Below are 14974 nucleotides of genomic sequence, written 5' to 3'. Positions count from 1 at the left end.
TATTAATGAACATCCGTTACAATCACGCCCTTGCGATTTTCCGCAGGGTGGTGCGGCGGTGTGGGAGTGTCACTGAAATGGCTCATTAATGTGACATCCTGTTGCGTTCCCCCAATGTAGCACAAGTAGATTTTATATTTCACAATTAGTGTTTTCCGTCAGACCGTTGATAGATGTCAACATTTTCGACCGAAGGCAGCTTTATTTCACGGAGAAAGAGAGAAAAAAGGGACAAGGGACCTTGATGTAGCAGGAAACCGTCAGCTGTTACACAAACTTCTGGGCAGTTTAGTAATTGTGTTTTAATGTTTTAAAACTTTCTTGTGGCAGCGATAGAGGCAGAGATGTTTCCTGTTTACTGTACGGGACTCTCACGCCGCCTCAAAACAGACTGACAAGTTTGATCGCTGCAGCCTAAACGCACTACCAAGCCCTGCGTTTTCGCCGCACAGGCAATATGAATGCAGCGTTAGCCTATCACAGCCAGGGAAAGCTCTGTATTTACTCAGTAGACCGGAGTTGTGCCTGGTGGCTGTGGCGACATTCCCGCACTGGAGCACAGGAAGTATGCCGATACAGCTTATTGGTTATACATGCAGACCTCCTTTGGGCAACTGTATGCATGTTCTGCTATTTGTCACTTTTTACCCTTTTAAAAACAGTATTGGTGTGTCACAGTGTGTGCTGAACCCTCAACCCAACATTAGCCCTTACCTTAACCAGTAATCTATGTGAGGCTCACCATGGCCCTACATTAATGTTAATCTAAATCAGGACCTATACCAAACCCACAGAGAGCAGCGCTTGGGGAAACACTGGTCCAAAGTTTTTAACATGGGCACATATTGTATAACACATTTGGATAGCGGTCATAAACGGGTGTCCAGTTTATCACAGCTGGCTGAACAACACTTATAAGCATTAATATTCAACCAATCCATCCATCTTTAATCGTTAAATCTCTGGCGGCACAGAATCTGATGGGTCACAAATTTGAATGCAACATGGTCATCTCAATATTTGTGCTGCGGCGGCATTAATCGCCCCTCATAGAGAACATCCATCCACTTTAACAGAGCGCTAACTATCGCCCTTATCCTCGTTTCTACCTACGCACTTAACAGCAAGCAGACACATAGATTAGCTATACCTCCACATAAACCACGACCACAACTATAGTAAACCTATAATAAAACTTAGGGACATCTTATAAACATCACAAGAAAACTACAGGTTTAAACAGATAACGTAAATACTGCTAATTCCACAGGAAATAACTCAATGACTAACGTTACCACAAAGCATCTGAGTGCCTACAGGATAGTTATATTAGCTACATTTCCTGATATTGATTAATTCCAGAGACACCATGTTGTATGAACATTCAGTGAGTGATGTAGCTAACCTAAAGCGTCAGGATTAAACAGGAGTTGTTTAGCAGAACTAAATGTTTAGTGTAACGTTAAAGCAGGGGGGCGTTAGTTTGCGCAATCATAGTCCAGCTGCCTAATCAATAACATGCACACAAATCACGGAGGCTAAACGTCCCAGCGTTCACGTAACCGTTGGACGTTTAATTCAGCTCGGCCCTGTAACATTAAGTTAACCTTAGTGGAAGCCAGGCAAAACGCAGCCTCTGAAAATGTCTTTATTCGACAACCAAAAGTCGCTTAAAGCCCCTTGATAATAAAATTCAACACTGTGGTCTGACTAGAGTTAGGCTATACGAATGAAAGCTAAGCCGAGTTGCAAGTACTTACCAGGATGACAGTCTTTGTGTTTGGGCAAGGTTAAAAACATTAAGGATAAAATCCACCAATAACTCGGTTCCCGTATTGTCCGCATGTTAGACTATTCATCGAGAGCAACAAGAAGGCAACGGGTGAGAAAGTTTTTGAGTCTTTTCTCTTCTTTAAAAAAAAAAAAAAAAAAAAATCACATACACACGACCGAAACAGAAACGAAGTTGGCACAGCAGCCACGAAGGCAGCGCATCAAAGTAATGGTTAGCGGTTCGGCTGCAGAGAGTCGCCGTTTCTTTTAAAAAGACAAATTTATTCGGCTCCAGCCCGAGCAGAGGCTGTTTTTAGCTTCGAGGAATAAAACGATACGCACACCGTGGCAGTGCAAAAGCATTCCAAAACGTGTTGGACTCCACCGTGCCTGTAGCGGGCTTCCACATAGCAACATTCCCGTAGTGGAGAGGGGTAAATCGGCAATCACTGTCTTTAACTACAGGGGGGAAAAAGTAGTCGAATAATATTGATTACACGTGGTCATTATTAAGTGGTTATCCGCGGCATCAGCGTGACGAAGGGTAACGCGAAGAAAAGTGGTGCTGGAAATGTCCCATTCTTCCATCCAGGAAGTGGACTAGCGGTCAGGCATGCATGGATATGTGGCTGCTGGTCCCATCCTACAGGACAGACTCAGACTGCGCGTGAGAGGGAGCCAGCGCGGGGCGGGAGCAGCGGAGGGAGGGGAGGCGGTTCTCGGATTTGCTGAATGCAAAATGAGTCGGAACGGACAGAGTCTGGTTTCTGTCTATGGTGCTGTGATAAGGAAGACACGAGAAATCAGTGGCTCGTGTCAGATTGTCAAGTCACCAAAGTCCAGACTGGATTGGTGCTGCCTCTTTTAAATGCTGCATCAAACATGTTGCATCACACATGATGAAAAACTGGCAAGGCCATTTCAGAATCTACAGAGGATTGAAGCCTTGTTCAAAATAATCTCCCTGCTATATGCACAAATTCCAACCCCCATCCAGTCATCTCCCTGTTTTGTTGCTTCCTCCCAGGCCCCATTATTAAAACGACCCTCCTGTGGCCACACAGCCATGTCCCTTTGCCTCCTGCTGGCAGAATTGTGAATGGAATACTTTAGCAGTAATCATCACCTGTAATATCATCATGTATGAGTGTGTGCTGATTGGAGAATTATGCATCCATCGGTGACACTCCCTTAGGTAAATGTGTAGTCAGTGGTGTTCTTGCAGAACTATCCAGCAGGACATTTAATTTGAGGAATCTGATTAAATTTTTCATTTAATTACCCGGTTCTCTGCAGGGCCATTGAAGACAGTCACAAGGGCCCTCTGCTTTTAATGTGGGCCATCTGCTTCCTCTTCAAAATGCCTACCTTTTTCAAAGCCTTATGGGCATCCTCGCTCGACTGTATTCTGACTGATCAAGTGCAATTAGCCTGAACAGTAGTTTCTGAATTATTTTCCTATTTTGTTGTTTTGAGTCTGTCAGACTCCAAAAATGTTTCTGCAACAGACCCAGGGAACTTACCCTTATGTGTAGAGGGTGAAAAATATATGTCACCAAAACAAATTTGGATTTGTTGCTTTTCTTTGTCTTATCTGATATCTTTGGGTTTTGGACTGCAAAAAAAAAAACAAGCAATTTAAAGATGTCAATTTACTGATTTAGCAAATTACTTTTCATGTTGTGTAATAATACAGTCTACAAGTGGAATATGCATCCTCGGAAAAAAGCATACAAACAGCAATTAGTGTAAATGTAAGTAATAGACAGTCGGAAATTAAAAAGCCATGCATTTGTGTTCATAATTAAAGCAATAAGCCAAGGCTAAAGCAGGACATGACCCACGTTTACAGCTTTAATAAAAAAGGATGTAAGTCTAAAAAAACAATTTTTTTAATAAATTGCATTCAAATAACAATAAAACAAAAGAGATGGGTGACATGTTTTCCATGACAAATCTTAACTTGAGAATATTAAAAACAAAATGCAGTTAAGGAGGTCTTCATCAGATGAGTGTTTGTACTTGCAGACTAATTTTGCGGCTGCATCTCAGCCGCTGTTGAAACTCAATTTGCTCCTGAACACTAACACTCATTAACCTCCCTGCATGCAATGAGCTTTGGGTTTCTAAAACATGTGAAATAAGGGAACAGTACAATTAATAATACAGCAGTAAGTTGCATTCATGGCATCTAACCCGGAAGTCTGATAAATGCGCTCAGGTGACACTACATTCATTTGGTCAAGTTATGCTTTTTCATGCAGAGCCACTGCTTTTTTTTCTCTCTCTGAAAGTTACCAAACACAAAAGCAATCACAGCCAGTAAAGTGAGTCACGCCCATTATATTTCTTCTGTCATGAAGAGCTCTGAAAGTTACCAAACACAAAAGCAATCACTGCCAGTAAAATGAGTCACGCCCATTATATTTCTTCTGTCATGAAGAGTTTAATGCAAAGACCTTGAAAAAAAAGAGGCCCAATGCCCTCTGCTCTCCGCAGTGTTTCTTTGTATTTCCATGAGGCATTTGTAAAGTGTGCCATGACATTTGACATTCTAATCTTTTTTCACCCTTTGGGAGTTGAGACACTAAAGGCATCCTAACACTTCCTCTGACAGTTAAATTGTGCTTCAGATTAGAAAAAGAAAAGAAAAGCTGCAATATACATGATTTATGCGAGTCCAGCCTTGACACCAGCATTGTCCCCACGGGCATCTCCTTTCCCTGTGCCCTTAAGTGGTTTGAGAATCACACTTGTATTATTTTTTCCAAACACATTGCACATGTTGACAGTTGGTACATAATGTACGACTCTGTGCATCAATTATGTAATGCAATTCAGGCTATGACATATATAATTTATTTGACTCTCAATCTCTTAGATTATTTAATCAAAAGCTATTTTTACCATTATTACTTTCCCCATATAGTTGTATCTTTTGTTGGTCTGTCCTTTAGTTCTCCACATCAGTGTGTCATGTTTCTGCACTGAATCTTCTCTGCATTATGCTTTAGGACAGTGTCGCAAGTGTCCATCAGCCAGGTGCAGAACAAACTTAAAAAGGGTAGCACTCTAAAACTACAAAGATGGGTTCAAAAGTAAGCTTACAGCAAGTCAATGGTTTTCTTTTCTGTTTAAAAAATATGCCACAAAACTAATATCTCAAAGAAGAAGGATGCACTGCATTTACAAAATCTTCTTTCCCAGTGTATTTCTGTCTTGATCAATGGTGAACAATTGTCGACTTAACTCATATGAAAAAGGTTATGTTATATTTGTATTAGAACTACATTATAAAAAATAAGGCTTGTCCTTTGAGTTGTTTTTGAAGCCAATTTAAGTAGTCTGTAACAGGCTCAGACAATAGGCATTTAATCTATGATGAATTAATAGGCAAACTGTTCAAATCTATGGCAACATTTTGAGTTTTGATTTCAAAGATTAAAGGTGTTTTGCATCTTTTAGCCAATTTACTGAAATCACAAGTATTTGGAATGGCCGCCAACCATTTTTGTGTTTTCTTTGCCTCCTTGGCGATCACTGGTTCCATTTAATTTCTTCATAGTATGACAGACAACTTAATTCATTACAAAGAACATTAAGTCTGATTATATATTTTTTTAAGTTACTGTTGTGTTGCAATGTATGGATTGAATTGTAAAGTCTGTCTGCTTGCGTGATGCATTCATGTGCTGCGGAAAGTCAACAAACAGGACTGCATTCATGGCGTATGCTAATGGCAAGGTGTGAAGACAATCAATAAGCAAATGAATAGACGTTGCAAAGTAAAAAGTGAATTTTGTCGCAGCCTGCTTAGTCTGGGATATTGAATGTGCTCATAATTCCTTCTTTCAGGTTCAGGTTTTGAACTTAACTTTTGCAATTGTGCATCAAAACAAAGTTGCCCCTGACAACAGAAGGGTGTCAATAACAATAATACTCAAACCAACACAATTCCCTAAGAGCAGATGGGAACCTCTGCAGTTCCTGTGAAACAGTATATCTGGCTGCTATCCCCGGTATTGATTATTGGTGATATTCTATCTGCCATCTGTCTCCCTCAGTGTGAAGACTTGCGCTGATAGTCAGTGTTAAACAAAATAACACGAAAGTCTGCACTTATTGTACTGTAAGTGTTAATTAAAACACTCTGTTTTTGTACTCTCAAATGCAGAGAGGATTTGCCATGATGTAATATGTTAGTGTGGTTGACCTAATTTTGGTGGATGAAAATGATGTTATGTAATGCGGAGATAATGGGAGAAACATGGAAAGTTTTAGATTTGGGTGGTCAGTATTAGATATAAGGAGATGTGAGCAAAAGAAGAAAAAAAAGAGTTTGTCGGAGAGAGAAAAAGACAGTTATAACTTTATTGATTTGAAGCGGTAGTAGTTACTATTTGAAGCCAGTAGAGGGTTTCTGCAAAATTCATGTTGATATTAATCACTGCAATTGTTCAAACCACCTAGGACCGTCAGTGACGCTCCTGAAGAATATGATAAATTAATTTGTCACAGAAGGGCAACGAATCTCAGGACTTGGATGGATGAGTTAATAGCCAAGAAATTCAGAATATAGTCAGTGTCAACGTATTTTAGATGGTACATTGAAGCCACAATAGTTTTGATGTCAGTGTATAGAGGCCTTGCATAGTGCGTGTTTGTCTAGTTGTAACCACTTTCCAAAGAAGATGGCCACTATGTACGTACGTAAAAAGAAATCTATCTAAAAGAATGAAATGAGAAGATTGTTTTAGATGAATCACATCATTTCTTTATTTTTAATTATCTGGCATTCTCATAGAAAACCACCCTGCCATTTAACATATTTATAATATGCTATAAACCCGAATAAGTTACCAGAACTCAAATTATTTTCAGTTATTATGACTTACAGTTTTGAGTTTTCAAACCACAGGAATAAGTTCACAGAACTTTAAAAAAATAAGTACACAACCACATGGTGTGTACATTAAGTTGTGTACATTAAGTTTAACTAACTTAATATATCTAAAAGTCATGAACGTCTGCTTTTGAACAGTTAAATGTTAAAATGAAATAGAAAAATAAATAAACATTTATAAATTAAAATAAAAAAATATTTTTTAAATATACTTAAATAAATTGTATATTAAATAAATAAATTTGAGAGATTTTTAAGAAGAAAAACTCAAAATTCTCTGATTCTATCCTTCCAAATGTGTTCCTGGTCACTTAAAAGCAACACGCTGACTTATTGGGACTTTGTCTTATTCACCATATCCCCCAGAGATAGATAAGTCCATACATACCCTTCTCATCTCCGTGCGTGTCGTAACTCTGTCTGACGCACCCACCACTAGCCTAGCTTAGCACATGTTGTGATTTGTATAGGCACAGCATGTACAAATAACAAGGTCACATAAGACACAGACATTTTCTAACCGTATACATACTGGGAACTATATTCTCAGGAAGGGCAAAGCACTGCTACTTCTGCAGAGTGATTTGCACCTGAGAAGCCTAGTGCCCACCTGTGCTAAGCTAGGCTAGTGGTGGGTGCATCAGACAGAGTTACGACACGCACGGAGATTAGAAGGGTATGTATGGACTTAACTAACTCTGGGGGATACGGTGAATAAGTCCCAATAAGTAGGCATGTTTCTTTAAGGCCCTAGGAAATAAATATTTATCACAAAAAAAGCAAGCAGGCATTAACTTCAAAACCATGTTAAGTGTCATTTACTTAAAATAAACAAGTTGTCTTCACTTAACAAGTATAAGCTTATTGAGTGTTACTTACTCAGAATAAACCAGCTTTGTTCACTTAAAAAATTTAAGTTTATTAAGTATTGTTTACTCAGAACAATTAAGCTGCAAGTTGGACTTAAGTTATGTTTTTAAGTTAATAAAAAACATGTTACACCAACTTGAAAAAATTAAGTTAGTAGACATTTTTCTAAAACTTTGAGTATACACTATTTAATATATTTAAGTACAATTACTTAAATAGATTAAGTAGAAGATGTTACACCAACTTGAAAAAATTAAGTTAGTAGACATTTTTCTAAAACTTTGAGTATACACTACTTAATCTATTGAAGTACAAGTACTTCAATAGATTAAGTAGTGTATAAACAAGAATAAACCAGTTTGTTCACTTAAAAAATTTAAGTTTATTAAGTATTGTTTACTCACAACAATTAAGCTGCACTAATTTATCATTACTAAGTTCATAGAACTTACTTTTTTCAAGGCTATGACTTTGCATACATTTTTTAAGTAAAGACAACTTGTTAAAATTAACAGTGCAGGACTTTATCATTCTTAGTATGTTATTACTCAATTCTATAAAGTTGGACTTAAGTTATGTTTTTAAGTTAAGAAAGAACATGTTACACCAACTTGAAAAAATTAAGTTAGTAGACATTTTTCTAAAACTTTGAGTATACACTACTTAATCTATTGAAGTACTTGTACTTCAATAGATTAAGTAGTGTATAAACAAGAATAAACCAGCTTTGTTCACTTACAAAATGTAAGTTTATTAAGTATTGTTTACTCAGAACAATTAAGCTGCACTAATTTATCATCACTAAGTTCATTGAACTTTTTTCAAGGCAATGACTTTGCATACATTTTTTAAGTAAAGACAACTTGTTAAAATTAATAGTGCAGGACTTTATCATTCTTAGTATGTTATTACTCAATGTTATTAACAATTAAGTTGTACTTAAGTTATGTTTTTAAGTTAATAAAAAACATGTTACACCAACTTGAAAAAATTAAGTTAGTAGACATTTTTCTAAAACTTTGAGTATACACTACTTAATCTATTTAAGTACAAGTACTTAAATAGATTAAGTAGTGTATAAAGAATAAACCAGCTTTGTTCACTTAAAAAATGTAAGTTTATTAAGTATTGTTTACTCAGAACAATTAAGCTGCACTAATTTATCATTACTAAGTTCATTGAACTTACTTTTTTCAAGGAAATGACTTTGCATACATTTTTTAAGTAAAGACAACTTGTTAAAATTAACAGTGCAGGACTTTATCATTCTTAGTATGTTACTACTCAATGTTATTAACAATTAAGTTGTACTTAAGTTATGTTTTTAAGTTAATAAAAAACATATTACACCAACTTGAAAAAATTAAGTTAGTAGACATTTTTCTAAAACTTTGAGTATACACTACTTAATCTATTTAAAGGGAAACTTCACCGATTAGCATTAAGCTTTGTATCAGTAGAACCCCGGTAGTATTTTTGAATGACCATGCTTCCCTCCCTCATGTCCCCCTGAGAGGGGAGATCTCTGTATTGAGGGTCTGGAAAAAAACCTCAGATGACGCAAAATGACAATTTTTGCGTCATCTGAGGCTTTTTTGCCCAGAGGCAAAAGGCTACAGCCTGTATTCATTGTGTATTAGGAGCCACTTCCGCATAGCCCAAAGGGGGTTGGACTGTCGGCTTTTTGTGGAGATTGATTGTGGTGTCTTTCATCCATATAAGCCAAAAACACATTTTCTGTCTTATCTTGGCCTAGAAGGCACCAATTTCAATTTTTTTTTCACATTTCTACTACATAAGTGACCCAATTTAAAGATATATTCAGCTTTCCAGCAGTGAAATTTCCCTGCTATACAAATAAAATAAAATAAAGCTGCCTTTAAGTACAATTACTTAAAAAGATTAAGTAGAACATGTTACACCAACTTGAAAAAATTAAGTTAGTAGACATTTTTCTAAAACTTTGAGTATACACTACTTAATATATTTAAGTACAATTACTTAAATAGATTAAGTACTTAAAAATGTTTTGAATACACCTGTGCTTTAAAATTAAATGTCATTAAAATGTCAAATTAAAAATGTCTACTAACTTCATTTTTTCAAGTTGGTGTAACATGTTCTTTCTTAACTTAAAAACATAACTTAAGTACAACTTAATAGAATTGAGTAAGAACATACTAAGAATGATAAAGTCCTGCACTGTTAATTTTAACAAGTTGACTTTAATTAAAAAATGTATGGAAACTCATTGCCTTGAAAAAAGTAAGTTCAATGAACTTAGTAATAATAAATTAGTGCAGCTTAATTGTTCTGAGTAAACAATACTTAATAAACTTACATTTATTAATAGCCTAGCTTAGCACAGATCCTGGAGGTAACTGGCTCCATCTATGCTCCTAAAGTGACAAAATAACGCCAACATTTTCCCATTTACATGTTTTGATTTGTATAGTCAAAGCGTGTACGAATAACTTGAGACACAGCCATCTTCTAACCGTTTTTCGTGGTCTGAATGAGGAGGACCCTTCCTTGGCTATGTGCATCATGGAGGCTCACTGGCAGGCTACTGAAAGAGTTTGGCTTCCCTGTCTCCAGGCCTGTTTGTCCTCCAGGTCCTCAGCATACGAGCCCTCCTGTCTCCAAGCCTGTCAGCCTTCGTGAGCTTAATGGCTCACCCACCAGTCTTCCTGTTTCTCGGCCTACTAGCTTCATAGCTACAGGTTCTCTGCTCCTGACTCAGCCTGCCTCCTTGCCTGCTTCCCCAGAACTTTTTTCTGTATGCTCAACTACCACCGGTCTAGCGGGCACCCCCAACAGCAAGCAGTCCTTTGAGGGGACCCGCCTGGCTGTATTCTCTGGGAATTGTGGAGGCTGTAGACGGAGTAAGGGAAAACATGGCTCCCAGCGCCATTCTCTGCATCAACCTCTCGTCAGACCTGAGCTGCCCAGCAGACCTGAGCCTGAGCTGACCCGTGTGCATGAGCTGACCTGTGTGCCTGAGCTGACGAGTGTGCCTGAGCCGACGAGTGTGCCTGATCCTGGGCTGACAAGTGTACCTGAGCCTGGGCTGACGAGTGTACCTGAGCCTTGGCTGACGAGTGTACCTGAGCCTGGGCTGACGAGTGTACCTGAGCCTGGGCTGACGAGTGTACCTGAGCCTTGGCTGAGGAGTGTACCTGAGCCTGGGCTGACGAGTGTACCTGAGCCTTGGCTGACGAGTGTACCTGAGCCTGGGCTGACGAGTGTACCTGAGCCTGGGCTGACGAGTGTACCTGAGCCTGGGCTGACGAGCCTTGGCTGACGAGTGTACCTGAGCCTGGGCTGACGAGTGTACCTGAGCCTGGGCTGACGAGTGTACCTGAGCCTTGGCTGACGAGTGTACCTGAGCCTTGGCTGACGAGTGTACCTGAGCCTTGGCTGACGAGTGTACCTGAGCCTGGGCTGACGAGTGTACCTGAGCCTTGGCTGACGAGTGTACCTGAGCCTTGGCTGACGAGTGTACCTGAGCCTGGGCTGACCAGTGTTCCAGAGCCGGTGCTGACGTGCAGCCGCCCAGAACCGGCGCTGATGTGCAGCCGCTCAGAACCGCCGCTCACGACTGACCTCCCACAGTCTACATCGCTCGACCTCCCAGAGACTTTGCTGGTCTCCGGCGCCCCAGAGACTTTGCCGGTGGCCCGGCCGACTCCTGCCCCCCTGTTTTGTTGGTGGTCCGACCGACTCCTGATCCTGTTGCCTTGTTGACGGACCTGCCAACCTCTGTTCCCGTTACTTTGTTGGCAGACACTGGCCCAGCTGACTTGTCGCCTGTCTCCAGCCCAGCTGACTCGTCGTCTGGCTCCAGCCCAGCTGCCCCTTTGCCTGCCCGGCCCTCAGGGTTTTAGCCTTCACCGGCCTGCCTGGTCTCCTGAGGGGTTCAGCCTGAGCCGTCCTGTTCGGCCTCCAAGGGGATATCGCCTTTGCCGACGGCCTCCAGAGGGGATTCACCTTCACTGACGGCCGCCAGAGGGTCTTCACCTTCGCTGTCCTGCTCGACCTCCTGAGGGGCTTCACCTTCATTGTCCTGCTCGGCCATCGGCGGGACTTTGCCTTTGCCATCCTGCTCGACTGCCTGAGGATCTGTCTTCACTGCTGTCCGTGGCCTTTCTTTCCAGCTGTCCCCAGTTCCCTAGCCCTGTTTGACTGTTTGTTTTTTCCTCTGTTCGTCCCTCCTCCGGTCCCCCGCCGTCCTCCCTGGGTTGTCTTTTGTTTGGTGTTTGGACGTCTGTCCCTTGGAGGGGGGGTACTGTCATCATTGTGAGTTTATGTTCTGTTTCCTGTTTAATTTTGAAATCTGTTTTCTTTCTTGTCTTGTCTTATTTTACTTCCTGTGTTTTCTCTCCCTTGAGATTGCCCTGATGTGTTTCACCTGTTGTGTCACCTGTCCCTCGTTAGTCCTCGTTACCTGGTGTATTTAGTCTCTGTGTTGTCTTTGTCTGGTGTGGGAGCATTGTTCCGTGTTGCTTCATGGCAAGTTGTTGTTGTTGTTGTTGTTGTTGTTGTTGTTGTTGTTGTTGTTGTTGTTGTTGTCGTCGTCGTCGTCGTCGTCGTCGTCGTCGTCGTCGTCGTCGTCGTGGCTAGTCTTGCCAACCTCTGGACACTCTTTGTTGTAAGTTTTTGTCAAATTCCTTAACTGCATATGGGTCCAATCCTTGTCAATCCCTCGGCAATCCGTGACAATCACAAGAAGGATCCTTGTTAAATTAGATGCTTGATTAAGCTTTGCTCTGATTGAAAAGAGCAATGACAATCCTCAAGTTCCCCTATGTCCAAAGTCACTAAAATCAAGATACTTCTGACTTTCCTCAATAATTCATAAGTTGCTGCATTTATCTCCCTTCTGGCACTATCTGCTGTCTTTTTAGGCACAGAGCGACTGCTAAAGTTGACAGATGTTTGGACACATGGCCACACAGCGCTGCACAAAATATGCTGTCAGAGTAATGCGTCCTGATAAAGGAAATCAGCTTTTCAGCGTTACGGCAGAGAGCTATGTCCCCTGTGTTGTATACCACATCCAAACCATGATTTTAGCATGATATCCCACATTAGTGTTTCAGCTCATGGATCTGTTTAAGACTTTTGTGTTATAGTTAACAACTGTGCACATTAAGTGTGACGCTCCACAGAACTTTCTTGTTTAACTTCAGTTCATCTACAGCCTCCCACGAACATCAGGCTCACGGTCTTCTTGCCACAACTAATCATTTAAATGAGTCTCCACTCACTTGCATAATTACCAATATAAAACACGAAATACAAGCTTGACGCTGTATTCCAAATAGTCAATTTATTCCAAGACTTAATAAACCTGCTGAGGTGGCGAGTGTTGGCCTCATGCAAAATTGTATTATATTAAACAAGGACACACTTTTAACCTTTTTAAAGGAATACGCCACCGTTTGTTGAAATAGGGCTTATCACAGTCTACCCTGGCTGTAGATAGGTGGGCCAATGCATTTTTTTTGTTTCAATGCAAGTAATTAAGTTTATTAATTATTAATTAATTAATTAGGCACCGGACTAAAACAATGCATGCACAAAAAATGCGTTGGCCCAGCTATCTACAGCTAGGGGAGACCGTGATAAGCCCTATTTCAACAGACGGTGGCGTATCCCTTTAAGTAGGAAAAGCAGTGATGTATATTCATTGTCTCTAAAAAAAATTTCTGCCCTTTTCCTGCTCGAATGGAATCAAATTTAACATTCTCAAAGCAGGTTTGCCATCAGGATTACGCACTACTTATACAATTAAAAACAGATTTATGCTTCGAAGCAGAGCTTTCGCTGTAGCCTGCGTAAGTGGCCTGAAGTTTATACTTGTGCGTTGTCTGCTTCAATTTCTTTCCAGAAAATAAGCCAATATGTATATGAAGAACCAATTTCTAAAATATTTTTTCTATTTACAAATTTTACTTTCAGTAAAAATGTATATTTTCCTAAACACCATCTCTGTTTTTTTACACAAAGACACAGCAACAAAATTAGAGACCGCTCCTCCAGGAGAGATGGCAGAATTTGAAGACAATTACACAATAAGATGAAAGTGCTACAACATTAATAATATCTGTAAAAGTAGGTATGCACAGCTGATAATGAGATGTAATTTATGCGAAACTGAGGGATGAATATTTTACTAGCCTGCTTTTTTTTAAGTAAAAAAAATCACTAGCCAGAGTCTGAATGCAGCATAAGGGAGAGTGCAAAGCAATAGCAGCCAAATAGTGCTTCTGGGCAGGTGCCTGGAGTTCCATTTGAGCATTGCAATTATCAACATTGAAGTTATGCAGATGAACAAAAGGATTGCTTTTGGGAAATGTGTCACTGCACTCTATTCTTGTCATGCACAGTTAAAAAAAGAAGAAATATAACAAGATGCATTTGGTAGAAATTACAACTCTGTATCTGAACAAGCTTGATTTGTCTCTTATGTGTCCATGGGTTTATTGACCTTATCTAGTTAAAAGAAAAGAAAAATATATTCTAGGCAGTAACTATGCTTGGCAGTGCTTGGCATTGCAAACAACCCAAGGGCAAGGTCAAAGTGCTTACAGCACTTTATTAGTCTGAATTAGGTTTCGTTACTCTTACAATGGAGCAATCTCTTTTTTTCTCCCTTTTGTTTTAAATGAAACTGTTAAATGTCTGAACACTAAATTGCTTTTATACTGTCTCTATGCATTTTCAGTTAAACATAACATTTAACCCACCAGTAGGACACACATTGCATATCTGATGTCAGACTATGCAAAAGTCTAAAACAAATAAAAAAAAAAAAATTAGTTCAGTAGGCATGGCTCAGTACCTCCTAATAATGAAGGATAACATTATATCTATTCTACTTGCTTATGTTACTTAACCAGGTAAATCCTGTTAAAATCAATGATCTGAAGTGATTCACACATTTTAAGGAATGTGTTGCTGCTATTGTTGTTGTATTTACTCCCAGTTTCCTGTACATACCATGCTGTTTGCACTAAGTGATGGGGTATACAAATTACATGTATCATCAGATTAACAAAAAATGAAAGAACAGAAACAACGCAGTTGAGTTGAATCCCACCAAATTGAATGTCTCTTTGTCCTGTGAATAAGGATTTATTTTTGACGTGACAATTGAGCCTGGACCTGGGTTTATATATTTTCTTGTTTTTCATCTTATATTTCTGAACCCATAACGGTGAAGAAATCTTTATGTTCTCGCAGAGCAATATATCACCTGGATTCAAGGCATACTGTAGCCATTTTACTGTACATAGGTGAAGGATAACATGATAACACCTTGCAGTCAAGTGAGATTACAGCATATTGTGGTATTTCTATATATAGGAGATATGATATTACATGGAGCTGGAGGGACAAAAAAACTGTTACCATCAATGCACC

The 14974-nt window shown here is 39.5% G+C and overlaps 2 protein-coding genes across 3 annotated transcripts in view; one reads left to right on the top strand and one right to left on the bottom strand.

Moving 5' to 3' along the window:
* ca16b (carbonic anhydrase XVI b) overlaps window positions 1-2508 on the bottom strand; it is a 120367-nt gene extending 117859 nt beyond the window's left edge. The window contains exon 1 of one of the 2 annotated variants that reach the window (XM_028574888.1): window positions 1761-2508. In XM_028574888.1, the coding sequence (XP_028430689.1) occupies window positions 1761-1845 (85 nt within the window). In that variant the 5' untranslated portion in view covers window positions 1846-2508. The remainder of the gene's footprint in view (window positions 1-1760) is intronic. The other variant, XM_028574889.1, reaches the window with a different exon arrangement.
* A 7553-nt stretch (window positions 2509-10061) lies between these two features.
* LOC114553704 (small proline-rich protein 3-like) lies at window positions 10062-10850 on the top strand. Its single transcript, XM_028575044.1, has one exon. The coding sequence runs from the start codon at window positions 10062-10064 to the stop codon at window positions 10848-10850; it is 789 nt and encodes a 262-aa protein (XP_028430845.1).
* The last annotated feature ends 4124 nt before the right edge of the window (window positions 10851-14974 follow it).

Source organism: Perca flavescens, chromosome 4 (assembly GCF_004354835.1).
Source record: "Perca flavescens isolate YP-PL-M2 chromosome 4, PFLA_1.0, whole genome shotgun sequence".
Taxonomy (NCBI): Eukaryota; Metazoa; Chordata; class Actinopteri; order Perciformes; family Percidae; genus Perca; species Perca flavescens.
Note: the sequence above shows the minus strand (reverse complement) of the source record. Positions and strands in the feature narration are given on the sequence as shown.

What these genes read in the sequence shown, in the direction of transcription:
- LOC114553704 (XM_028575044.1), top strand. Translation starts at nt 10,062, where the DNA reads ATGAGGAGGACCCTTCCTTGGCTATGTGCATCATGGAGGCTCACTGGC.